The 27,448-nt window shown below is 45.2% G+C and overlaps 1 protein-coding gene across 1 annotated transcript in view; it reads left to right on the forward strand.

Annotated features, from left to right (window-relative positions):
• The window catches only part of Abcc4 (ATP binding cassette subfamily C member 4), a 287,715-nt gene that overhangs the window by 122,081 nt on the left and 138,186 nt on the right, over window positions 1-27,448 (forward strand). Inside the window, exons 12-19 of the mRNA XM_045145529.1 lie at window positions 1,177-1,271; window positions 1,501-1,587; window positions 8,015-8,111; window positions 12,210-12,419; window positions 14,152-14,292; window positions 14,850-14,887; window positions 15,528-15,622; window positions 18,064-18,210. Of these exons, the coding sequence (XP_045001464.1) occupies window positions 1,177-1,271; window positions 1,501-1,587; window positions 8,015-8,111; window positions 12,210-12,419; window positions 14,152-14,292; window positions 14,850-14,887; window positions 15,528-15,622; window positions 18,064-18,210 (910 nt within the window). The remainder of the gene's footprint in view (window positions 1-1,176; window positions 1,272-1,500; window positions 1,588-8,014; window positions 8,112-12,209; window positions 12,420-14,151; window positions 14,293-14,849; window positions 14,888-15,527; window positions 15,623-18,063; window positions 18,211-27,448) is intronic.

The following is a 27,448-nucleotide window of genomic DNA, read 5'->3' on the forward strand; positions in this document are numbered from 1 at the left end:
AGAAGCATTTTATGCTGGTATAGACAAAAAAGAATTTCTTTTTTTTTTTAATTTTTTTTTTGTTCATTTTTATTTATTTATTTGAGAGTGACAGAGAGGGAAAAAGGCAGATAGAGAGAATGAGTGTGCCAGGGCTTCCAGCCACTGCAAACGAACTCCAGACGCGTGCGCCCCCTTGTGCATCTGGCTAACGTGGGACCTGGGGAACCGAGCCTCGAACCGGGATCCTTAGGCTTCACAGGCAAGCGCTTAACCGCTAAGCCATCTCTCCAGCCCAAGAATTTCTTGTTTAGTGCCCTTTCCTTGCCTTCTCCTGGGTTGTTGTTAGTGAGAGATTGCACATTTTTATAAATGACACCAAGTCACACTGACCTTGATTTTTATTGAGTAGTAAATATATGTATATATTCACTGTGTAGGAAAAGAATGGAAATCAAATGCAGAACCATAATAGTGATAGATCTCATTTACTCAGCCCACCATGTGTTCTTTTCTCTCATTCTCACACCCAAGAACTAAGCAGGCCCGACCCTACTCAGCTTCCCAGATCAGAGTCACGTGAGTTCGGGGTGATAGGACTGTAGGCTGTCTCTCTCATTCTCTGTCATCTCTCGCTTTCTCTGTCTCTTTGGTTCTTGCATTCACCCTTTCATACACGTATGCATGTGTCCACCAAAGTATATGCACTTTTATTTTTGAGACAAACCCAACAGACTGGCCTTTTTTTTTTTTTTTTTTTTTTTGAATGAGAGAGCATGGGAACCGATCCCCTCCCATAAGTAAGTCCTAAAGGCTGTACTTTTTTTTTTTTTTAAATTTATTTATTTGAGAGAGAGAAAAGGAGAGAGAGACAGAGACAGAAAGAGAGTGGGTGTGCCAGAGCCTCCAGCACTGCAAAGAAACTCCAGATTCATGCGCCTCCATCTCTCCAGCCCTGTTTTTTGTTTCTGTTTTGAGTTTTGAGGCAGGGTCTCGCTCTAGCCCCTGCTGACGTGGAATTTGCTATGTAGCTTCAGGCTGGCCTCAAACTCATGGTGATTCTCCTGTGTCAGCCTCACACCTGCTGGGATTAAAGGTGTGCATCACCACGTGTGGCAGATGCGTGGTTTTGAAGAAATGGTCTGCAAGGTTTAGAATGAAGGTTGAAGTGTCCCTCCTTTCTCTTTCCGCACCCAGGACTTGCAGCTCTTGGAGGATGGTGATCTGACGGTGATAGGAGATCGGGGCGCCACACTTAGTGGAGGGCAGAAAGCTCGGGTGAACCTGGCCAGGTAAATTGCCCCCCCCTCCCCCGCAGACATTCTGCATGTGCCTGTCATCAAGGCTTCAGGTGGTGACATGTTCACGGTGGGTCAGGCCCTCACAATGGCAGCATGTGGCCTTGGGTCATTCTGTAGACACTTGGAATGATCATTCACTTGGTGAATGTCACGATAATCCCAGGAGAGTGGCGGGTGGGTCACTCGCCCACCTGACCCCCCCCCCCTTTCCGTTTTCCAGAGCAGTCTACCAAGACGCCGACATCTACCTCTTGGATGACCCGCTCAGTGCCGTGGATGCGGAAGTGGGCAAGCATCTTTTCCAGCTGTGAGTCGGCTCTTCCACGGCCACCCTTTGTTTTGTTGTCCCTGTGTCCTCACATCTGTCATTCCTCCTTAACGCATCTGTGCCCACATGTCCTCTTCTTAGAAGGACACTGGTCAGGTGGGGTGAGGCTAATCTAACTGTCTCACCAGAGGTTCTGTCTCCTTATTACAAGGTACTGGGATTGGGCTTCAGTGTGAGAGTTTGCGGGGACAGCCCAGTTCATAACAAGCCCTCGGCATCACAGTAAAGACAGAGGTCCGGGCAGTATGGAACAGCCCATCTCCAGGCCCTAGGGTGCTAGGGCAGAAACACAAAGTCATCTTCTGAGAATGGCCTTTTGGGGGCTGGGCTGGTGGGGGGAGCTTACTAAATGTTTCCCCACCAGAGCAGGGGTATGAAATATTGGCAGGTTTGGGAATGACAAAAGAAATTCTGGAAGTGGATGGTTACGTGACAGTGTGAGTGAACATACTTCATGCCACTGAGTCACACATATGAATTATTATCATTTATCTATATTGATTTATTTATATGAGAAAAAGTCAGGGGTTGATGAGGAGAGAAAGAATGGGTGCACCAGGGCCACTCGCCTCTGCAAACAAACTCCGGATGTACGTGACACCTTTTGCATCAGGTTTATGTGGGTTCTGGAGAATAAAATCCAGGTCCTTAGGCTTTGCAGGCAAGCACATTAACCACTAAGCCATCTCTCCAGCCCATGTTGCACATGTAAATTAAAGTGGTGAATTTTTAAAAATACTTTAAAAATTTTTTTATTTGCTTATTTATTTGACAGAAAGAGAGAGAGAGAGAGAGAGAGAGAGAGAGAGAGAGAGAGAGAGGGAGAGAATGGTCACTCCAGGGCCTCTAGCCACTGCAAACGAACTCCAGATGCGTGTACCACCTTGTGCATCTGGGCTAACGTGGGTCCTGGGGAATTGAACTTGGGTCCTTTGGCTTTGCAAGCAAATGCCTTAACAGCTAAGCCATCCCTCCAGCGCTAAAGGAGTGAATTTTATGTTATGTTGTGTGTGGGCGTGTTCGTGTGTGTGGGTGTGTGTGCACTTGTGTGCACTAGCGTGGAGGCCAGCGTTTGATGTTGGTGCCTACCTCCATTGATTACCCTCCACTTCATTACGGAGGCAAGGTCTCTCACGTGAACCTGAAGCTCACTGAATCAGCTGGCCTAGAAGCCAGTTTGCCCCTGGGGATCTCCTGTCACTGCCTCCTGAGGGTTGGGATTACGTAAGGGGGCTGCCCCACTCACCCAGCCTTTACATAGGTGCTGGGGTGTCCTCACTCTGACACTCAAGTTCGTCCAGCGAGGGCTTTATTCTCAGAGCTGTCTCCCCAGCCCTGTTACATTTATTTCACCACGATTTTTAAGAAGTGTGTGCATGGTAACGTGGAGTGTTTCCAAATGCAGAGAGCGGGAGCGGCTGGCTCTTGGCCCAGCTCTCTGATCTGGCCCTCCAGACTGTGACTTGATGGATTTTCCTTTGGGCAGAGACAGCCCTCTGTCACTTGGGTGAGCCTTAAGTGGATCCACTCAAGTCCTTCATCACTCAGAGAACAATTCTTGGCATAGTCAGGGCTTTAAGGGAGGAAAGAGGAAAGGCATATCACCAGAGATCCCCCAAATTTCCCTTTGAACACGGAGGTGTTTTTATGAGGTCTGCTCGCGCCTTTAAGGTTTAGTGACTTTGGATAGACACTCCACAGAAGAGAACTTGTGAAGGTTGTTGTTTTGCTAATCAGGGCCACATTCTTGGGGGAGACTCAGAGCAAGGAGTACCTCAGCAATTTAGGAGATCACTGAGCGGCGACTGGAGAATGTTCTCAACGAGTTAGAAAATTGGATTGATTGAACGATGTGCTCTGAAAGATGGCGGTTGTGTTGAAGCTTAGGCATGTGAAGTGTTTTGTGTTAAAAGTGAATGAATTACACTTCTGTTTGCCATTAACGGTTTTACTTGAATCCCGAGTACACATCCAAGGTTATTAAGATTCTCCAGTTTATGGCCCCATGCTATAAATATAAGAGGTGGATTCTTTCTTACACAGAAGGCTTGGGGGCCCCCAGATTGATGGCAGGCCAATTGGCTGCTGAGCTGTACATCTTGCTGTGTTTTATTTATTTATTTATTTATTTATTTATTTATTTATTTAGAGACAGAGAGAGAATGGGCACACCAGGGCCTCTAGCCCCTGCAAATGAATTCCAGACACATGTGCATCTGGCTTACGCGGGACCTGGAGAAGTGAACCTGGGTCCTTAGGCTTTGCAGGCAAGCGCCTTAACCGCTAAGCCATCTCTCCAGCCCTATTTATTTAAAATTTATTTACTTATTTATTGGCAAGCAGAGAGAATGAGAGAAAGACAGAGAGACTATGAGAGAAAGAGAAAGAAAGAAAGAGCCTCTTGCCACTGCCAACTCCAGATGCATGCATCACTTTGTGCATATATCTGGCTTTCCATGGATACTGGAGAATTAGGCTCTGTGAACAAGCGTCGTTAACCTCTGAGTCATCTCTGCAGCCCCTTGTATTTTAGAAATCCCCAGATTCTCAGACTCTTGCCTCCTCCATGATGAGTTTGATCGGGACTGTCCAAACTAGATCTCTCACACTGCTGTTTACCCCACTGGTCTGTTCGGGGTTACTGTGACACGATGCCATCAACTGGGTGGCTTCTAAGCCCCAGAAGTTCGCATCGTTGTGGAAGCTGGAAGTCCACGATGCAGGTGGCAGCCCACCAGGTGCCCCGGGAGGACTTGCTCTCTGACTCCTAGACAGCCTTCCTCCCGGCTTCTCCTCACAGGGCGGGTGGGCACGGCACATCCATCGGGTCTCCTTTATGAGGACATGAGTCCTGTCCATCAGGGCAGATTCTGAGAAAGGGCCCTCCCCCTGGCACCCTCACGCAGGTGATCTTGTGCCAGCCTCTGGGTCTGCGGACAGAAACCGACAGTTGCCAGCCCTGCCCACACTTGCCCGCACTGTGGGGCCGCAGCTCAGAGTTCTGGAGTGGCAAAGTGGTCTTAGTTGTCTGCCCCACTCCCCTTTCCAGCCGTTCCCAGTGCAAGACGTGCTGATGTACGTGCAATTCCCCGAATCACCACGTGTGCTCTTTCGCACACCCGTCTGTGCCAGTGCTGGTCCTTTTGGAAGGCCGTGGACCACAGATCTGCAGAGGAAGGAAGGCGAAACCCCCTCCAGCCTGCTTTTCCCTCCTGCACCTCTAGGGGGCATTATGTTCTTCTGTGATGGTGCCGGGTGAGGGCCCGTAGTCCTGACCACGCAGTGGATGGTTCTAGATTACCTTCATGTCCTTGCCTTCTAGCTGTACCTTCTCACCCACTGATAGACTCATGGCTCGTATGCTACCTCCTTGCAGAGAGACCGTTTACTTTTTATCCCTCTAAAATAGCAACTCTCACCTTGTTTTTGCATATAGCTCACATCATAACTCATGTGTCTGTTTGTTTGTTTATTAGAGAGACAAAGAGGCAGATAGAGAGAATGGGCACACCAGGGCCTCTAGCCATAGCAAACGAACTCCAGATGCATGTGCCACCTTGTGCATCTGGCTTATGTGGGTCCTGGGGAATTGAACCTGGGTCCTTTGGCTTTGCAGGCAGGCGCCTTAACCGCTAAGCTATCTCACTAGTCCAATAGTGCGTTTTCTATATTCATTTAGCGTCTCTCCTCTACATGATGCAGGGTGGTGTTGGTTTGCTTGGCCAGCGGATATATTGTCAACACTTAGAAAAGTATCTGGGGCTGGAGAGATGGCTTAGCGGTTAAGCGCTTGCCTATGAAGCCTAAGGACCCCGGTTCGAGGCTCGGTTCCCCAGGTCCCACGTTAGCCAGATGCACAAGGGGGCGCACGTGTCTGGAGCTCGTTTGCAGAGGCTGGAGGCCCTGGCGCGCCCATTCTCTCTCTCTCCCTCTATCTGTCTTTCTCTCTGTGTCTGTTGCTCTCAAATAAATAAATAATTAATTAAAAAAAAAAACTAAACAAGAAAAGTATCTGGCACTGGGTAACAGCTCAGCCATGTGTTTCAGCTAAATGAATCCAAGAAGTACTGACTGACTGGACTGTCTCATGTGGAGTTGTGGTCGTTTGGTTCACTCTTCACAGTCTTGCCAGGATAATAATTAAGAGGATTGTTGCTTTAACCAGCCAGTATTTTTATGGTATGGCCAGGCACAGTGGCTTGTGACTGGCCAGTGCAGTGAACTTAGGAGGCTGAGGCAGGAGGAGTTTGTGAGCTTAATTATTTCCGGGCCAGCCCGGACAACGTAACAAGATCCTGTCTCTAAAAGAATGTAGGTTTAGGAGTTGGGGAGATGACTCAATGGATAGAGGTCTTTGCTGGTGGAATAGGTTAGCAATAAAGGCACTTGCTTACAAGCCTGCCAGCTGGAGTTCAGTTCCTTGGCACCCAGGAAAAACCAGACACAAAGTGGTACATGCATCGATCATCCTAATGTGCCTACAGCCATGTGAGGTAGAGCCTGGAGAATCTGGGAAGATCACTGGCCAGGGTTATCAGCCTATCTAGTAGGAAGAACAACAGAGATATCCTGTCTCAAAAGGAGAAGAGCCTGGCGGGGTGGCCCCTTCCTTTAATCCCTGCACTCAAGAGCCAGAGGTAGGATTGCTGTGAGTTCGAGGCCACCCTGAGACTACAGAGGGAATTCCAGGTCAGCCTGGGCTAGAGCGAGACCCTACCTCAAACAAACAAACAAGCAAAATAACAAAGGAGAGGACTGAGAGCCTGTGCACACGTGCCATGGCATATGTACACACACGCTTGTGCACACACACACACACAAATAAATTTATTTTAAATATATATATTATTTTAATTTTTATTGACAAGTTCCATAATATAAACAATATCCCATGGTAATTCCCTCCTTCCCCTCACTTTCCCCTTTGAAACTCCACTCTCCATCATATCTCCTCCCCCTCTCAATCAGTCTCTCTTTTGTTTTGATGTCATCATCTTTTCCTTCTATTATAGTGTTCTTATGTAGGCAGTGTCAGGCACTGTGGGGTCCTGGATCTTGTGTCTGGTGGAGCACGTTGTAAGGAGTCTTCCCCTTCCTTTGGCTCTTACATTCTTTCTGCCACCTCTTCTGCAATGGACCCTGAGCCACAGAAGGTGTGACTGAGATATTGCAGTGCTGAGCACTCCTCTGTCACTTCTTCTCAGTACCATGGTGCCTTCTGAGTCATCCCAAGGTCATTGCCATTGAAAAGAGAAGGTTCTCTAACCAAAAGTGAGAGTAGCATTAATATATGGGTATGAACAATAACAGAAGTGCTTACTGGGCAGTTTGGTGAGCATTAAAATATATTTTTTTAATTTATTTATTTAGGAGAGAGAGAGAGAGAGAAAGAGAGAGAGAGAGAGAGAGAGAGAGAATGGGCGCACCAGGACCTTCAGCCACTGCAAACGAACTCCAGATGCATGCATGCGCCCCTTTCAGCATCTGGTTTACGTGGGTCCTGGAGCATTAAACTGGAGTCCTTTTGCTTTGCAGGCAAACACCTTAACTGCTAAGCGATCCCTCCAGCCCACAAATAATGTTTATTTTTTAAACAAAAATAATTGCTTCTACATTGTGACTGGAAATACCATGGAGACTTATGGCCTTGGTGTTCAGTTTTCTGTCTGTTGTCACTTAGGAAGAAGGGTCTGGAAAATGCACCCTGAGAAAGATTACTGAGAATGTAAATAATCACTTAAGAAACTATCTAAGAAAACACATTTTTGTGAGTCTGTTTCTCCCTGATTCCTGATTCTTATGTAGCAGTGAGATAATTCGTCTTTTAGTTAAGCCAGGTTTTGAAATCTCAGCATTGTTCAGCTGCTTTTATCATGGACTATGTAAATTTCAATTGTTTTTTTATCATGAAATATGTATCATTGTCATAGTGAGTTTTAGAAAAAATAATAGTCACTGCCTGTTTGCCTGGCTGTGTTACAGGGTTCCTTAGCCGAACAGGGCTCAATTTGCTGCTAATGAATTTGAGCACTTTTGTTGACTTCAGTTGATTTCCATCTGTTTTATTTCATATTTATTTATTTGAGGGAGAGAGAGAAAGAGACAGATAGAGGGAGAGAGGGAAAGAATGGGTGCACCCGGATCTTGTAGCACTGCAAGTGAACTCCAGACACATGCGCCACCTTATGCATCTGGCTTATGTGGGTTCTGGGGAATCATACCAGGTCCTTTGGCTTTCCAGGCAAGTGCCTTAACTGCTAAGCCAGCTCTCCAGCCCTACATCTGGTTTTAAGCGATACATCTTTGACTACTGTGTGGCCTTTGTCTCATTGTGCTATGAGCTGTATGTTACAATTTGGTCAACCCCCATTAATGTGTTTTCCATCCTATGTCTTTCCATTTCTAGGTGTATTTGTCAAACCTTACATGACAAGGTCACAATTTTAGTGACTCATCAATTGCAGTTCCTGAAAGCTGCAAGCCATATCCTGATATTGAAAGATGTAAGTATTTTCTGGATGTCCAGTGACTTTGCTAGAACACAAGCCTATTGAAGAAGTAGGGTCTCCCAGAAGGTTAGTTATGGGCTTTCTGGGAAATCCTGTCTTCATCAATTTCATGTCCCTTTCCTAGAAATTTACATCTTTGAGGATAAATTCAAAGGGCTTATTGAAATGTCACCATTAGGTCTGAAGTTGTAACTCAGCTGGGAGAGTACTTGTCTAGCTTGCATGAAGCTAGGTAAGTTTGATCCCCAGAATTACGTAAAATGAGCATGGTGGCACATTCCTATAATCCCAGTAATGGGGAGATAGAGACAAGAAGGTCATCCTTGGCTACATTGTGAGCTCAAGGCTAGCCTGGGCTACATGTGAATGTCTCAAGCAAACAAAACCACAACCCCTCCCCCAAATGTCACAGTTTAAACCATAATTATCCAAAAGTACATAAAACTTCCTATCCTAAAGTAGATAAAATAAAGTAGATAAAAATTGGCGGTTTGGGAGGTGGAGCCTTGCTGGAGGAGGTGTGTTGTTGGAGGCCAGCTTAGGGGTGTTATAGCCAGCTCCCCTTGGGCAGAGCAGAGCTCACTCTCCTGCTGCTGTTTTCTACTTGCTGTGGCAGAGGTGACGTCCAGCCTCTGCTCATGCCACGCTGTCCCCTGCTGTCCTGGGCTTCTCTTCTAGACTGTCAGCCAAAACAAACCTTTTCGGCCCATATTCTGGTTTTAGTCCGGTGCTTTGGTCCCAGCAAAGAGAAGATCACTGCAACGATTATTAGTGATGATAACCATGCTGTCATCTTCACAGGGTTTGATTTCTTCTCCATCATTTTAAGCCCAGTAGATAATTTGGAAATCATAGACACTGTGATGACTCATGTCTGTTGTCAACTTGATGGCTCTAGAACAACCGTGGAAACCAATCTCTGGGCATGTTTGTGAGACAGTTTCCAGATTAGGTCCTTTGAAGTGGAAAGACCCATCCTAACTGTGGATGGCACCATTTCAGGGTCTGGGGGTCCTAGACTGAATGAGGAGGAGAAAGCAAGCTGAGCCTGGGCATTCTCCGCTCTCTGCTTCCTGTGGGCAGCCATGTGGACTCCTGCTGCAAGTCCAAACTGTGAGGCAAAATAAACCTTCCTTAGGTTTCCTTTGTCATGTGGATCAGCTGCTTTCAACTTGCTGGGAACAAATATCCAACAACTTGTGGGAGGCTTGTTCGGCTTATAGTCCCAGAGGGCAGAGTCCATCACAGTGGGGGAGGCATGGCAGGCCAGAGCAGAATGTCACCCTGGCAGGCAGCAAGCAAAAAGAAAGAAGAGCAAGCAGAACCGAACTACACAATCGCAAAGCCACCCCCGGTGACACACTTCCTCCACCAAGGTTCCTCCTTCTGAAGGTTCCACTGCTTCTGGCTTAGCACTGCTTTCCTGGGGACCAAGAATTCAATTGAACAAACCTATGAGGGGAGCACAGCTTTGTATTCAGTCCACCATATCAGGAATTACATTGCAGCCATGAGAAAATTGACTAGGAGATGGGAAGAAATAATAAAGATTAGGGCAGAAATTAATGAAGTAGAAATCCCCCTCCCCCAAAATAATCCAAAGAACCAATTAAACAAAGAGTTGGTTCTTTGAAAGGATAAACAAGATTGGTTAAATCCTAGCAAATCTGACCAAAAGAAATAGAGAAGAGACACAAATTAATAAAATTAGAGATGAAAAAGGCACCATCACAACAGATAAGAGAAATTCAAAACATCATAGGGACATATTATTAGAACATATACTCCACTAAGTTTGAAAATATGAAAGACATGGATGATTTTCTTGATTTATATGACCTACCACAATTAAATACAGATGAGATTAATCACTTAAATAGACCTATAACAAGTATGGAGATCCAAGCAAGTTATAAAATCTCCCGACTAAAAAAGATCTAGGCCCAGATGGATTCACTGGTGAATTTTACCAGACCTTGGTGGAAGAACTAACACCAACCAATGCTTCTCAAACTTTTCCAGAAAATAAAAAAGGAAGGAATACTACCAAACCCCTTCTATGAAGCCAGCATCACCCTTATACCAAAACCAGACAAAGATAGAACAAAAAAGAAAAAAAGAAGAAGAAGAAAATTACAGACCAATCTCCCTCATGACCATAGATGCAAAAATTCTCGACAAAATATTGGCAAACAGGATACAAGAATATGTCAGAAAGATCATTCACCCTGACCAAGTAGGCTTTATCCCAGAGATGCAGGGATGGTTCAACATATGCAAATCGATAATTGTAATACATTATATAAATGGACTGAAGGACAAAAAAGTCACATGATCATCTCATTAGATGCAGAAAAAGCATTTGACAAAATCCAACATCCCTTCATGATACTTAAGTCCTGTAGAGACTGGGAATAGAAGGAACATATCTCAACATAATAAAGGCTGTTTATGACAAACCTGTAGTCAACATGATACTAGGTGGAGGAAAACATTATGAGTGCAAAGTCAGTAGGTGGTAGGCTGTCACCTGTCCCCACATGGAAACTGCTCTTGGGGTCCCGCTTCCCGAATATTGTGAGAAGACCTCTGTTTTAGTACTCTCGAAATAATCATCTGTCCCCTGGTGGGGACCCTTTGAGTAACTGGGGTCCACTGTTACCTTTGGTCAGGTTCCTTTGTAACAGCAGCGGGGATGGACTGCCCCCTCTGGTCCCTTTCTAATTCTTCACGACTTGACTGCTTTTCAGGAAAGCTCCTGTCTCTGCCTTGGTCGTTTCTTCGTGTGTTTTAGTTATACTGGGGGCCTGGGGGGTGATTGCATTAAGCAAGTGTGTGAACTTTAGCTCCAAAGCGGAACAGAGCATGGGTTATGGGGAAGATATTGTAATTCGCTGGGGATCCAGCTGTTAAAAATTCAAAGATAACGTGGGATTTTCCTCAATGTCCCAACTTGGTGAGAGGCAAGAACTGAAGGTAGCTGGTGGGGTCCTGGGTCACCTTCCCCCACCTGGCCAGCGTTCACCTGCAGCAGCTCCTCCTTGTGTCCTTTGATTTATTTCGTATCCCAGGATTATTATTTTTTTTATTTTATCTTACATCTATGGTTAAATAATTAGGTCTGTTTTCATAAGGTGAAAAATTGGGCCTAGGTCTACCTATTGCTTCCTATAACTTTAAAATCGAAGCAACTGTGTGATGAGGTGTCACATGGAATGTTGAATTTTCAGTTGTGCTTGCTTATTTGGCAAACATTTTAGAATTATAACTGTGTGTTTCACACATGTCTTGTGCCAGCATGGGCAGGTGGCCAGCTGACCCTGGTAAAAGATTCCAGCCTAGGCAGAGGATTTTAGCACACCTCTCTGTCAATCAAGTTTCTGTGCTGGAATCCCTACCCCGTGTTACTCCATTCCTTAAATGTCTGTGGTACGAGGTTTATCTCGGTTTCCATATTCTCAGAAAGCACCCTGTGGGTACCCCTAACAACATCTATGCTTGTTACTTCCTTAAATACTCACGATAGTTAAGGCTGGGCCTCCATTCTTGAAACACAATTACTCATTTCTTTTATATCCCCAGCACCTATCCCAGGGTTTGGCAGAAAGTTAGGTGCCAAGTTGAATTGTAAAATATTTTTATTTATGTGAAGGGGGGGAGGCAGGAAGAGAGAGAGAGAGAGAGAGATTGAGAGAGAGAGAGAGAAATGGATGCACCAGCGCCTCTCACCACTGCAACTAAACTCCAGATACACGTGCCACTTCGTACATCTGCCTTTATGTAGGTAATGGGGAATCGAAGCCAGGCCAGCAGGCTTGGCAAGCAAGGCCCCTTAACCCGAGTCATCTCTCCAGCTCGCCAAGTAGAATTGTTCCAGATTTTCCAGCCAGGCTTTCCGATTTATGGATGATCACATCTGAAGACCAAATGACTTTCACTTAACTAGATTGGTAACGTCACTTGCAAATGAATTCTTCTGAAGTTATTTTTGCTTCTGTGTGTTTCTTATACGTGGTACTTACTGTGTCCCATATAAGCACGTTCATACAAGTGTATTCCATGTATCGTACATCCTTTTTATTTTTATCTTAGGGTGAGGTGGTGCAGAAGGGAACTTATACCGAATTTCTGAAATCTGGAGTAGATTTTGGTTCCCTTTTGAAGAAGGAAAACGAGGAGGCCGAGCCATCTCCAGCTCCGGGCACTCCCACGCTGAGGACGCGGACCTTCTCGGAGTCTTCCATCTGGTCGCAGCAGTCTTCTAGACCGTCCTTGAAAGACGGTGTTCCCGAGGGCCAGGACGTGAGTTGGTCTCGGTGACATGGTTCTTTTGGTTCCTACGGGCCTCATGACTGATCCGCTCCGCTCATGGCAATTCTATTTGTCCCAAATTAGCTGTGGTTCCAAGGCCTTATGCAACGGCTTTGGTAGTATTACAACAGTTAAAGAGGAGCCGGCCTGGCCCAGGCTGTCCCTTGTGGGCCGGAGGATCTCATGGAGATCAGTCGGTCTTTGCTGCTAGAAGTTCCAAAGGTCCGAGTGACTTCAGTAGATATTCAAAGTCTGAAACTCGGTGTAGGTAAATCTCACTTGCTCAGGTGGACGGAGGGCAGGGGTGCCCCAGCTTCACTTTTTTTTTTTTTTTTAAATGAATGCGTGCACCAGGGTCTCTAGCCACTGCAAATGAACTCCAGATGCATGCATCACCTTGTGCATCTGGCTTACATGGGTCCTGGGGAATTGAACCTGGGTTCTTTGGCTTTACAAGCAAGTGCCTTAACCACTAAGCTATCTCGTCAGTCCCCCTAGTCTTTACTCTGGCCTCAAGAGGCTGAATGTGAAGAGCACTTTAGACCAGTTTCTGGTGTGACTTGTTAATCAGCTGCCTTTCCTACAATGTACAAATGCTGCGCTCTTCTTTCTTTCTTTAATTTAATTTAATTAATTTCTTTAATTTAATTAATCTCTTTAATTTAATTTATTTATTTGAGAGAGAGAGAGAGAAGAGGGCAGAGAAAGAGAGTGAGAATGGGTGCTCCAAGGCCTCTAGCTGCTTCAAGTGAACTCCAGACACATGCACCACCCTGTACATCTGGCTTACATGGGTCCTGGGGAATCAAACCTGGGTCCTTAGGCTTCGCAGGCAAGCGCCTTAAGTGCTAAGCCATCTATCTCTCCAGCCCTCTTCTTCTTCTTTTTTTAAAAATATTTTATTTTTATTTATTTATTTGAGAGAGGGAAAGGGGTGGGGGGAGAGAGAATGGGCGCCCCAGGGCCTCCAGCCACTGCAAATGAACTCCAGACGTGTGCGCCCCCTTGTGCACCTGGCTTACATGGGTCCTGGGGAAATGAACCAAGATCCTTTGGCTTCACAGGCAAGCGCCTTAACCACTAAGCCATCTTTCCAGCCCCCTCTTTTTCTTTTTTAATGGAAGATTTATTATTCGGTTATATATATATAGATATAAAATTTTGATTTATGTACCTCATATCATCCTCCCTTATGTCCCCAGTCTCACAGCCTCTTTACATCATCTGCCGCCTCCTCCTTCCTGGCAACCTTTAGCTGTCATTTGTTCATTAGGGAGTGGGATAGCTGAGCCCAGGGTAGATGCTGTCATGGATTAGATAAAAATTTATAGGGAGGGGCTGGAGAGATGGCTTAGCGGTTAAGGCACTTGCCCACAAAGCCAAAGGACCTACTTTCTATTCCCCAGGACCCACATGAGCCAGATGCCCAAGATGGCACATGTGTATGAAGTTCATTAACTGTGGCTTGAGGCCCTGGTGTGCCCATTCTGTCTTTCCTTCTGTCTGATTCTGTCTCTCTCAAGTAAATAAATAAAAATAAAATATTGTAGGGAAGATCTACCCTTCTGGACTCCTACCAAAGTGAATAAGGTGCCTGTTCTCCAGGGCTTTGCCAACAGAGCGTATTGCCAACTTTGGAAGCTCTTTTGTGTACTGTTTTTTGGCACGTGTGTGTGTGTGTGTGGTCTGTCTGTCTGTCTTAACTGCCTTCTTCCCTCCACAGATAGAGAATGTGCAGGTCACACAGTCAGAGGAGAGCCGTTCTGAAGGAAAAGTGGGTTTGAAGGCTTACAAGAATTACTTCACAGCAGGGGCGTCCTGGTTTACCATCATTTTCCTCTTCCTGCTGAACATGGCAGCGCAGGTAAGTGCTGACATCTGCGACCTTTCCATACCCAGGCATCTCTCACTTAGTGCCTTTTGCAGCTCATTTGGGACTTAGGTTGAGACAGGCTGTCTGTGCTCTCTGGGATTGCATGTCCATTATGACAAGCAACTCTGAGGCCGTCAAAAGCTCTCTTATAAAGATCTCAAGGGCTGGACGGATGGCTTAGCGGTTAAGGCGCTTGCCTGCAAAGTGGAAGGACCCAGGTTCGATTCCCCCAGGACCCACGTACGCCAGATACACCAGGGGGCGCACGCGTCTGGAGTTCATTTGCAGTGGCTGGAGGCCCTGGCGTGCCTATTCTCTCTCTCCTCTCTCTACCTGCCTGTTTCTCCCCTTATCTCTCTCAAATTAAACAAACAAACAACAACAACAACAACAAAAAACAGATCTCAAGATGCACTACTTCCATGGTCTCTTCTCTGAGGAGTTGGGCCCGAGTCCCAGTGCTCTGGAACCTTCCATTTGCTCTCACGGTCCTTGCTATTAAGAGGTGGGCCGTCACATCAATGCCGTGTCCTTGCTTGTCTCCTCAGGTGTTCTATGTCCTTCAGGACTGGTGGCTGTCCTACTGGTGAGTTATCCTGGCTTTCCATAGAGTTCAGGGGGAGGTGGGGTGTGGGGGAAGCTTCTCTTCTAATCCTCACTTGGTGACTTGAAAAACTAAAATTCTCGCTGGTGGAGTGTGATCCCCGATACCTCTACCCACGTCTGATCCTCGGCCACATGTTGAGAACTGAAAGTCATGACTCAAATTGAAGTTTTATAAGGTGGGTATACAAAGGTCGGTGTAAGCCAGCAATTATTTTGTATATAAAATGTTTCTCCCAAACTAGGGTTCTTTTTCTTTTTTTAAATTCCATTAAATATGATTATATTATTGTTATTAGTTATGGTAATCATAAAAATATATGAGGTAAAAATGACACACACGTGTAATATATAATTTTCTAACTAAGACACCTAACATTTCTATCTTAGGAAGTACTTCAAATTGTGATTAACATCTAATTGTACACATTACTTTAAAACTTAGATGTGAAAAAAGTCTGTGTTTTTTTTTTAATTTTTAACAGATTATACACTTCTATTCCCTCTCTTCCCTTTTCCCATATCCCTGGGGCCCTCCTCTGTTGCATTATGGAATTTACTATGAGATCCTAAATTCTATCGATAGCTCAGTATTTCTTTTTCCTTCTCTGTTTCTTCCATAGGGCAAACAAACAGAGTGCTCTGAATGTCACGGTGAATGGAGCAGGAAATATAACCAAGACGCTAGATCTTAACTGGTACTTAGGAATTTATGCAGGTAAAGTTTAGTCATTTGGTCTATTCTGTGAGAGCCTCAGGTGCTTACAATGAGCCTGTGTCAGTAACCAGAGCTTCCAGGAGTAATTCAGTAATGTCTTAACAGATTAGGCGTCTCAGCCGCATTTACTGTGTGAATTAATTAGAATAATTATTTTTTTAAAACCTACCAGAAGAAAGAGGTTGAATGAAGACTCTTAATTTGCTCTGCACTGGATTTTGAAAGTTAAACTAGAATTGAGCATTCAGAAAATCAACCACTGGAAATATGTGGCTATTGTCTATTCTAATAGGTTGCTTTAGCTAAATCTTATACGATTCTATGGATGGGCAAGGGGATTAGAAACGGATCCCCACCCTGTGGTTCGGATTGTTTCAATTCTGTCTGAATAAACCCTAGCTTTCATTGAACGTGCATGAAATCCTCTGGCAGCAAGGCCCCTGAAATAAAAGCATTATTCCTCACAGGTATGCCAAGCTCCGCTCACCATACTGCCCATCTCCTGGGCTTCGCTAATTACTGAAGAGGGAAGCTAAGCAGGGAGAAGCCCGGTGTGTGGGAATTAGTGCCCCTCTTTCTCACCTCCAGATCACAGTGTTAATCGCCTTTCCAACCGTGTGCTCAACTTAACATTTGGCTTGCCAGACTAACATTAGCACCACACTCTGTTTTCACAAGAGTGCCCGGAATATATGTACAATTCCCTACTTAGGGAATATCCTCATCTACAGTTTTAAGTACCACCCCCCCCCCCAGGGAGCATCCAGATAAGCTCTCCTCGGATTGAGTGAGTTATCTGTGTAGAAACCCACTCACTGAGATTGGTACTTGCTTTGTCGATCTGTCGCTAAGAAATCTAAATCCGTTAGCAGGTTACCATCCCCATGGGTACACTGAGTGACACCTAAGGAGAAAGGAGACTGGTTCCATGAAACAGTCAAGAAGGCTGGGGGCCGTTGGGGGAAGGGCCTGTTGGTGGAGTTTTAGAACATAAGCGGCTTTCAGAGGTTAAGTAATAGGTGTGCTGGTAGGAGAAGGAATGTTTCGTCGCTCAAGCTCTCCCCAGTCAGGGTGGCATTGCGAGATGTCAGCTGATCGCTACTGAGAAAGATGAGCCTGGGGTCGTAGTTCACTGGCAGAGTGCTTGCCCGGTGTGTACAAAGCTCTGGGTTGAATCCCTATCTAAACACACACATATACACATACACACACACACACACCATATACACACACATATACACATACATACACACATATACACACATGCACACAGACACACATATACACATACATACACACATACACACACATACAGCTATTTTACATTCTGTATGCATAATGGGTCTTCATGCATGCCTTAATAAAATACATGGTTTAAATTATGCTCATTTAAAAAAGGTTTGTGAGCCGGGTGTGGTGGTGCACGCCTTTAATCCCAGCACTCGGGAGGCAGAGGTAGGAAGATTGCCATGAGTTCAAGGCCATCCTGAGATGACAGAGTTAATTCCAGATCAACCTGGACCAGAGTGAGACCCTACCTCGAACAACCAATAAAAAAATAGAAATAAGATCAAATAAAAAAGGCTTGTATTTTTAGGAATTGGGGATGATTAGTTGCTTATTTAGATTTATTTTCTTATGTTAAAAATATAAGTTGTATTTTCTTACAATTCAACTTTTTAAAAGTTTTTCCCACGTGCAACTGAATATGGTATTTCAAATTCTTTGAAGCTACTTGGGCATTTTCTACAAGGAAAAGAGAAGTCATTTCTCCTGTTCCCTGTTAATATTAACATGTTGGTATCAAAACATACCACAATGTTAAGACTATGTGATGTGCTGAAAATAAGATTGGGAATATGGGGAAGGAAAGGGCACCTTTTTTATGATTATTGTTCCTCTGAGTTTTTTTTTTAATTTTTTGGTTTATTTATTTATTTATTTGAGAGTGCCAGACAGAGAAAGAGGGAGAGGGAGATGGGGGGGGGGGTGGAGAGAGAGGGAGAATGGGCATGCCAGGGCTTTGAGCCACTGCAACTGAACTCCAGACGCGTGCGCCCCCTTGTGCATGTGGCTAATGTGGGTCCTGGGGAATCGAGCCTCGAACTGGGGTCCTTAGGCTTCACAGGCAAGTGTTTAACCACTAAGCCATCTCTCCAGCCCTCTTTTGAGTTTTTAATAGAACTTGTAGTTGAATTATGAAAGCCTAGCATAAAGTTGTAATTTATACTTTATCCTCCCCCCTGACATATTCCATTTAATGAGAGAAAAGCCAACTATTTTAATTCAGTGTGTCTTATATACATTATTCTTGTGTAGAATCTGGATGCTTTGTGGGACTGAAATGAGTAATATCTATGTTATAAACTGCCTGACCTGCTTCAACATTTTGAGGGAGGCAGCGATCTTGTTTCCTCCGAGTGATTTTTGCTTTGTTTCAGGTTTAACCGTGGCTACCGTCCTCTTTGGCATAGCAAGATCCCTGTTGGTATTCTACGTCCTTGTGAACGCTTCGCAGACTTTGCACAACAAAATGTTCGAGTCAATCCTGAAAGCTCCCGTGTTGTTCTTTGACAGAAACCCAATAGGTAAGTGCGACCCCCTGTTTCCCAGCCCAGTACGGATGTCCTCTGAACACACACCGAAGGTCCGAGGGCCTGTCAGGTTTGGAAAGTGGAGGTGATGCTGGGAGAAAATCACTGTGCACGTTTTGATGTGTGTTCTACTTTATCCTGCTAGTAGAAACCTGATTTGTTTGTTTGTTTGTTTTGGTTTTTGTTTTTTTGAGGTAGGGTCTCACTCTAGACCAGGCTGATCTGGAATTCACTGTGTAGTCTCGAACTCACGGCGATGCTCCTACCTCTGCCTCCCGAGTGCTGGGATTAAAGAAACCTGATTGTTTTTAATCACATGTGAGTGTGGAACAGTAAATGAATGTTTGCTTTGCTGGGAATCCATTTGTTGTGTGGCTTTCAAAGCATCCTACAGTCCATGCAAGCTTTTTTTTTTTTTTTTAATTTTATTTCCAGGTAGAAGGGGCTGAGAATGGGTGCACTGGGGCCTTTTGCTGCTGCATACAAACTCCAGATGTGCATGCACCTGATTGTGCACTGATTTCACCTGGGCATTGGGGAATCACCCCTAGGCCGACAGACTTTGCCGATAGAGCCTTTAACCATTGAGCAATTTCCTTGGCCCTTTAAACAGTACATATATTTATCAGTGCGGGTGTTCTTACGCTCAGGAACCCATTGCTGAAACGCTGGCTGTGTATATACAGTGTCAGGCTGTGTCACGGTTTGTAAGGGTCTTCTGAGGAAGAAGACCTTCTGGGCTGTGTGTCTGCTTCCTTCCTTGAGGGGACCTTCCTGTTCTGCAGCCGCGTTCTCGAAAGCTGAGGATCTGGCTGTGAGTTGCTATCTATCCAGTACCTGAAATGACATCAAACAGTTAACTAAAAAAAAAAAAAAAATCCCCGAGATTGCTAATATGTCAGTACCTGCTTCAGTAAAAGTTTCTAACTCTAAGGCTGGAGAGATGGTTTAGTGGCTAAGGCACTTGTCTGTGAATCCAAAGGACCCATGTAAGCCAGTGGCCCAAGGGGGCGCATGCATCTGGAGTTCGTTTGCAGTGCCTGGATGCCCTGACGTGCCCATTCCCTTTCTTTCTCTCTCTAATAAATAAAATGCCAAAAAAGTTTCTAACTCATCATTTAATTAGTTAATTAATTTATTTTTTCACTTATTCTTTTGAGACTGAGTCTTGCTATGCAGTCTTGGCCAGCCTAGGACTTGCTACATAGACCCAAGTAGCTTCAAACTTTTGAGAGTCTTCTGCCTCTGACTCCTAAGTGCTAAGATTATAAGTATGCACCAACATGGACAGCTTTAACTCCATTTAAAAAATAAACTCAGGGCTGGAGAGATGGCTTAGTGGTTAAACGCTTGCCTGTGAAGCCTAAGGACCTAGGTTCGATTCCCCAGGACCCATGTTACCCAGATGCACAAGGAGGCGCACGCGTCTGGAGTTCTTTTGCAGTGGCTGGAAGCTCTGGCGCGCCCATTCTCTCTCCGTCGCTCTCAAATAAATAAATCAAAATAAACAAAAAAATTAATAATGAGTTCAGGCTGAGGAGATTGCTCAGTGGGTAAAGTACTTGCTGCATAGGCATGAGAAGCCAAGTTCAGATTCCCAGAACCTGTGTAAAGCCAGAGGCAATAGTATGTGTCTGTCATTCAGTGTGTCCACCATGAGATGGGAGGGGAAAACAGGAGCCTCCTCTGAAGCTCTGGCCAAGTAGCCTGGCCAAGGCAGCAGCGAACAGGAGACCCTGCCTCAGACAGAGTAGAGTGGAAACTAAGGACCAACATCCAAGGTTGTCCTATGACCTCCCCACACGGACTCTCTCACCCAGCTCTCTCTCTCACGCACACAGAGGTTACAAATTCCCCCCCCCTTTTTTTTTTTCCATTTTCCCTCCTTTATCTGTTAGCAGGACATTCTCCCTTAAAAGACTCCAAATATACACCCCAAAGACAGACTCCATTTGACCCAAGTGTTTGAAAGTCATGAATTGCTTTTTTTTTAGTGGTGGATTTAAAACATTTTTTTTTTTACATTCAAGTTTTCATTTGAATCAAACTCTGTTTCTTTTACACGGGTGATGGATATACCAAAGCTGTGAATAATGTCACAGTCTTTAAAACAGACTTGGGGAAAAAAATTACAAGAAAAGGGGGGGGCGGCAATGCTGAAGGGCTTTTGCTTGCCTGCAAATCCGAAGGGCCCAGGTTTGATTCTCCAGCATCCATATAAGCCAGATACACAAGGTGGCAAATGCGTCTGGAGTTTGTTTGCAGTGGCTGGAGGCCCTGGTCTACCCATTCTCTCTATCTGCCATCTCCCTGCCAAATAAATAAATACCATTAAAAATATATTTAAAACAAGAGTCTTGGGTTGCAGAGTAGAGACTTTGAGTGTGGATCCTCCCTAGTTACTGTCTCCCCACAAGAAGATCTGGTGGCACCCAGATAGTGGATGACTTCGCCCTGGATCCTTCGACGTACCTTGCTTCTCCTGAAGGTGTCTCCTTGGCCCAGGTTCCTAGAAAGGGTTTTAGCCATCACCCCACATTTCTATGCCAGTCAGCTGGGGGGACTTGGGGTGAAGCTCAGGGTGGTTTTGTTTATGTGGATGATAATCAATGGGACCTACAGAGAAGGGAGGCGGCCTAAGGGGTAACTTGCCAGACATTTACTGACTGTGGGACTAAGGCTAAAGCATATTGGTACTATCAGAGGGACAATTTTCACAGCAGGACATTTTGATTAAAAATGTGGAACATGGGCTGGAGAGATGGCTTAGCGGTTAAGCGCTTGCCTGTGAAGCCTAAGGACCCTGGTTCGAGGCTCGGTTCCCCAGGTCCCATGTTAGCCAGATGCACAAGGGGGCGCACGCGTCTGGAGTTCGTTTGCAGAGGCTGGAAGCCCTGGCGCGCCCATTCTCTCTCTCTCTCCCTCTATCTGTCTTTCTCTCTGTGTCTGTCGCTCTCAAATAAATAAATAAATAATTTTTAAAAAATGTGGAACCTGGGCTGGAGAGATGGCTCAGTTGTTAAGGCACTTGCCTGAAGTGCCTAGCGACCTGGGTTTGATTCCTCAGTACCCATGTAAATCCAGATGCGCACAGTGATGCATGCATCTGGAGTTCATTTGCGGTGGCTAGAGATCCTAGTGCACCCATTCTCTCCCCTGCTTTCTTCTTGCAATAAGATATTTTAAAAAAAAATGTTTGGGCTGGAGGGATGGCATAGCGGTTAAGGTGTTTGCCTGCAAAGCCAAAGGACCCAGGTTCGATTCCCCAGGACCCACGTTAGCCAGATGCACAAGGGGGTGCATGTGTCTGGAGTTTGTTTGCAGTGGCTGGAGGCCCTAGTGCGCCCATTCTTTCTCTCTGTCTCTCTCCCTCTTTCTCTGTCAAAAAAAACCACATAAATAAAAATAAAATATTTTCAAAAAAGGTTCAACCTGTGTGGGTCTCATCTTGCCACTAGTTGCTAATGCTCATAGTTGGGTAGAGCTGTGATGATATTCATCTGCTGTTTACTTAACCCAGCAGAGCGTTTCCAGCTCCACATGACTCCTCTGCTCGTTCTTGTTCGAGCAGGAGTCTCTTGCTCATCTTGGAGTCTGCTCCGTTTTGTGAGCCCAGATGATTTCCTGGTCTCTGCTCCCCTTTGTGGGGTTGGGGTGACAGGTAAGCATGGCCTTGCCCAGCCATTGATGTGGCTTCTGGAGATTCGAACTCGCGTGGTTTCAGGCCCTCATGAAGCTTGCGCAGGAAGCACACTTAACCACTGAGCCATCGCCCCAGCCCACTTTGGTGTTTATACATGAAGCGGGGATCGTATCCACACCTATGTTATTGAAAAGGTAGGAAGGAGATTTATGCAGCTGAGTACAGTCCATGTCCAGAGCTTGAGCAGCCCCTCCTCCATTATCAGCACCCTGGGAGTATTAGTAACATAGGGCTCTAACCATCAGTTTCCTTACCCGTTGGGTAGAAATGACAACCCTGCCCCCTTCATGTTTTACGTGATTATTGTGAGGCTTCAAGAAGATTTCTGAGGGGCAGTAGAGATGTCTCCACAGTCAAGGCACTTGCCTGCAAAGCCTAGCCTAAGGACTGAGGTTCAATTCCCCATACCCATGTGCAGCCAGGTGCACAAAGTGGCACGTGCATCTGGAGTTCTTTTGCAGTGGTTGGAGGCCCTGGCATGCCATATTCGTATTCTCTCTCTACATACAAATAAATAACTTTAAAACAAAAAGACTTCTGGGGCTGGAGAGATGGCTTAGTGGCTAAGCGCTTGCCTGTGAAGCCTGAGGACTCCGGTTCAAACCTCGATTCCCCAGGACCCACGTTAGCCAAATGCACAAGGGGGCGCACGCGTCTGGAGTTCGTTTGCAGTGGTTGGAGGCCTTGGTGCACCCATTCTCTCTCTTTCTCTCTCTCTCTGACTCTTTCTCTCAAATAAATAAAAATAAACAAAAACTGATTTGAATTTATATAAAAAAAAGAGTTCTGAACATAGTGATTCAACAGATCTTGCTTAGTCCGGCACTCAGTGGGGCTGCAGAGGCCACACCCAGTGTGGCTGCAGCTGGAGTTAGAAGGTGACCAGGGGGCTACCGAGCTGCTCTGTGTGCTTTGCTACTTAATTCGAAAGTTACACACGCACATTTAGAGCATTGAGAAGGACCCCGATGTGCCTGGCTGTCACCTGCCAGGCTGTTCATGTTCAAGACCCCATATGCTTTTCCGACTGACTTGTGTCATTTGGATCCACTCTCAGTGTTAGAGATCACAAGTCTTACAGCCAGCGCAAGAGTAGTCCTCTTGCCTCTCCCTCCTGTATCTGTTATCAGGACTTTCTCCCTTTAAAAGAAGACTCCAGGGCTGGAGAGATGGCTTAGTGGTTAAGCGCTTGCCTGTGAAGCCTAAGGACCCCGGTTCGAGGCTCGATTCCCCAGGACCCATGTTAGCCAGATGCACAAGGGGGCGCACGCGTCTGGAGTTTGTTTGCAGTGGCTGGAGGCCCTGGCTCACCCATTCGCTCTCTCATTCTCCCTCCCTCTCTCTATCTCTCTCTATCTGCCTCTTTCTCTGTCTGTCGCTCTCAAATAAATAAATAAAAATGAATAAAATTTAACAAAAAGACTCCAGATGCATGCCCCAAAGATAGACTCCATTTGAACCAAATGTTTGGAAAGTCATGAATTACTATTATTATTTTTTTAGTGGTGGATTTAAAACAAAAAAATTTATGTTTAAACATTTGTGTCCATTCACATTTTCATTTGAATCGCACTTTGTTTATTTTATAATGGTGAAGGACATACCAGGGCTGTGATGCTGTCACGGCGTGCTGTGCCGTAATGGCGTATACACAGCGTATTCAGTGACATGTTTGGAAGTGTCCCCATTGTGTTCTCTCCCCTTAGTTGCAGGGAGTGTTTTCTGAGCAGCACATGTGATAGGAAACAACTTTTATTTTTTTCCTTTTTCTTCTTTTCTGGGCTAGCTTTTGGGGGAGTCCCTGAGGTCAGTAAGCGTTTCCTCTGTGCTCAGCATCCCAGCATCTTTCCAGGTCTCTGATAATTGAGGGGACGGAAGGGACTTTCTGCCAGTGAAGTGTCTCATGAGCTGGCCGTGCGATGGGCATTACACGCACACTGCAGGTGGAGCGCCATAGGTCTGCCCTCTGCGGAGCCTTCTCGTCACCACCTGCTATGTTCCAAGCCTAGCTTGGACCTCAGGTTCTCTCTTGTCCCATTCCTAGTTCTCACGTGTGCTAGAATATTCTCAGAGACCCTCTTCTGGAATATGGTACTCATTCAGTCATGGGCTCTGTCTTACACTGCACCCCCGGGTGCTTTCTCCTATTTGGCACTGATCGACAGGAGACCTTTGTACTTACCAGAGACCCAAGCCTTCCCGGGAAGCTGCTGGAAGACACTGCCTCTGGGACCTTCTTCATCCCACGTTCACTTACTGAGATTTAAGGAGGAGAGCTGGGCAAACTTGGAAGCTACAGATTGATTTCTCCTTAATGTGCCAGATGTTTGATGACCAAGGTCATACCTCTCAAAGGCATGAGACTTGAAGTTACTTTTCCAGGAAGTTTTTCTGAGTGTCTGTAGAATATGATCTACTCATTTTTCAAAGCTTGGTAAATCCTCAAGCTAGTGAGGATATATTTTGAATCAAAACCAACATGAGACCTTAGACCAAAAGTCAGCTTTCTTTTTCTTCTTCTCTGTCTTCTTCTTCTTCATTGGGTTTTTATTATTATTATTTTTTTTATTTATTTATTTGAGAGTGACAGACACAGAGAGAAAGACAGATAGAGGGAGAGAGAGAGAATGGGTGCGCCAGGGCTTCCAGCCTCTGCAAACGAACTCCAGACACGTGCGCCCCCTTGTGCATCTGGCTAACGTGGGACCTGGGGAACCGAGCCTCTAACCCGGGTCCTTAGGCTTCACAGGCAAGCACTTAACCGCTAAGCCATCTCTCCAGCCCTGGTTTTTTTTTTTTTTTTTTAGGTTTTTATTTTATTTTTACTTGAGACAGAGAGAGGGAGAAAGAAAGAGAGAGAGAGGGAATGGGCACACCAGGGCCTCCAGCCACTGCAAACGAACTCCAGATGCTTGTGCTACCTTGTGCATCTGGCTTACGTGGGATCTGGAGAATCGAACCTAGGTCCTTAGGTTTTGCAGGCAAGCTCCTTAACCACTGAACCATGTCTACAATCCTCGTTGCTGTTTTTTGAAGTGGGGTTTTGCCCTAGCCCAGGCTGACCAGGAATTCACAGTGTAGTCTCCAGGGTGGACTTGAACTCACTTGTGCGTCTTCTACCCCTGCTGGGATTGAAGTCATGCGCCACCATGCCCGGCTCCTGCTTTGTTTCCCTTATTCCCTTCTTCTCCCTGCCCCACTTCACTTTCTTACCCAATGCTTTTTGTTTGTTTTGATCCTCTTCTCCTTGGATGTATGTATAGTGCCTGTCTGTTACTGAGCCGTGCTTACACTCTCCCCCACATTAAAAAAAAAAAAAACAAAACTTAATTTTAAAAAAGTTAATATTTGCAGGCAGAGACAGGAAGAGTAAGGAAGGAAGGGAGTGAGGGAAAGGGGCGGGGAGGGAGAGAGTGGATATGCCAGGGCCCTTTGCCATCACAAACAAACAAACTCCAGATGCACGCGCCGCTTTGTGCATCTGGCTTTATGTGGGTGCTGGCGGAGGAGGCCGGCAGGATTTGGGATCCAGAGGACTTTAGCCACTGAGCCTCCTCCACGTGTTAACTGAGACTTGAACAGTATATTTAGAGTTGTCTTCTGATACCTTTTGCCTGTTGGTGAAAATTTGTCTTTGATTTTAGCATTTTAGTTCGAGCAGATCTCAACAAACGGGGGCTCACACCCATCCCAGATTCACAGGAGCACTTAGAAGTCAGCCACGGGTTTCTCTTGTGAGGGTACATCTGCTTTTCCTCACGGGGTGCAATCCATTCCACTTTCGACATCCGGCACAAGAGGGCAGCATGATCTGTGGGACTGAAGGAGGGAAGCAAGCGGGCAAGGCTTTGATTTTTTTTTTTTTTTTCCAGCTTCCTTGAAAATTCCTTCTTGCTAGGTTGGCTCTTTGTACCTTGCCAGTGTTGATAGGAAAACTTTAAAGCACTTTGCTATTTATTATGATTGAAACCTCACACCGTATTAAGGAAGCATTTCCACACTTGTCGAGAATGCTTAGTAGTCCAGAGAAGTTATTCGGATGCCCAGTTCAAACTTTCTCAACTTGACCTTGGCATGGGCATCTGCAAAGTCATCGTGGCTTGGTGTGTTTTATTTCCTGTGGTGTCTATTCTGGCAGCTCCTATGATTTGCTTCCATTTGAGCTCAGGTAAGAGACACCCCCGTGTCTCCAGCTTTTTCCATACCTTTAGTGTCTCCTTTACTTAACCCTTCTATCTCAGAGACCAGAAGAGCAGCTGGCTGGCCTGTCTTCTCTTGGCCTGATTCTAGTGGTAACCACACATTGTTTTAACTAGTGGAATCCGTATAAATAGTTATTTGCTTTCAATTTGTCAATTTGGCTTGAAGGAACTGAGTCACCGATGCCAGTGAACACATTTGTTTATCCTGTCTGGAAAGTAAAAAGTTAATCTTGGGGTGATGGCCAGTCTATTCATTGATACAGCTGATTTTTCTGTACTATTTGTGTGTGAGTGTGTGTGTGTGTGTGTGCGCACGCGCACTTTGGTGTATAAAATACCAATCTACAGTATTATTTTATCTTTATTTATTAAGATAAAGAACTAAAAGGGTAACATACTCTTTCTGTTATTTTTTTAAATTCTTTTCATGGAAGTTGTCAGAGAGAACACAAATGCTAGCCATAGATTCTAAGACTATAGGTGCTCTTGTATCCTCCCTTATCAAAACTCTTGAGTTTTCCTAGTGATTAAGATTCCCAGCTCAAGTAAATGGGAACTTGGGTGCCTAGGTGAGTTCACAAATATAAAATATCTTGAGTTAGATTGAGCATTTTCGAATGCCTAGGAGGAGGGAGTGGCCGTGGTTTTGAACTATTGGTCTCTTACTCCAACCTGGAAAGGAAGTCCTCAGAAGCCTGTTAAATAACTCACGGGGAAGTGGAAAGCAAATTGAAAGCTACATAGCAAGCTTTGTGTACTATCAGAAAGGCTGTAATACTTATAAAATCAATTGTCAACATATACCTCGCTCTGCCAGAAAAGGGGGTAGGGAGGAGTCATCAATAGAGAAGAAACCTAATTGCAGGATGCCTGCCTGTCTGTTTATTCAGTTCAAATGACCACTGAAGTTAGTGCTAAATGCATATTTTAACAAGGATAATATTTCAGCCCTGTCAAAATTACCTTGACAATAATAGGCCTGTTAAATTATAGCTCTATAAGTTTGGAGGTAAAATGGCTATGCTTAGCACACATTAATCTATGCCTGTTCACACAGGCGCTTGTGCTGAGCAGGTAGCATGTTTCGACAAGAAATACTGGTCTCCAAACCCCTGATTTATGGTAGGTGTTGTTTTGACACAGCATCGTTCAGACGATTTACAAGGCAAGGCTTCGCGTTAAAATATCTCACCAGTGTCATCATTCGTCACTGACATAAATATTCAGCAGTGAGGCTGGAAAACGGGTAATGTGCCCATTCATGCCAAATCACTCGCAGTGTTTCCTTTCAAATGAGATCTGTTGTGGATATGGTTAAAAGAAGCTC

This window comes from Jaculus jaculus, chromosome 3, assembly GCF_020740685.1.
Source record: "Jaculus jaculus isolate mJacJac1 chromosome 3, mJacJac1.mat.Y.cur, whole genome shotgun sequence".
NCBI lineage: Eukaryota > Metazoa > Chordata > Mammalia > Rodentia > Dipodidae > Jaculus > Jaculus jaculus.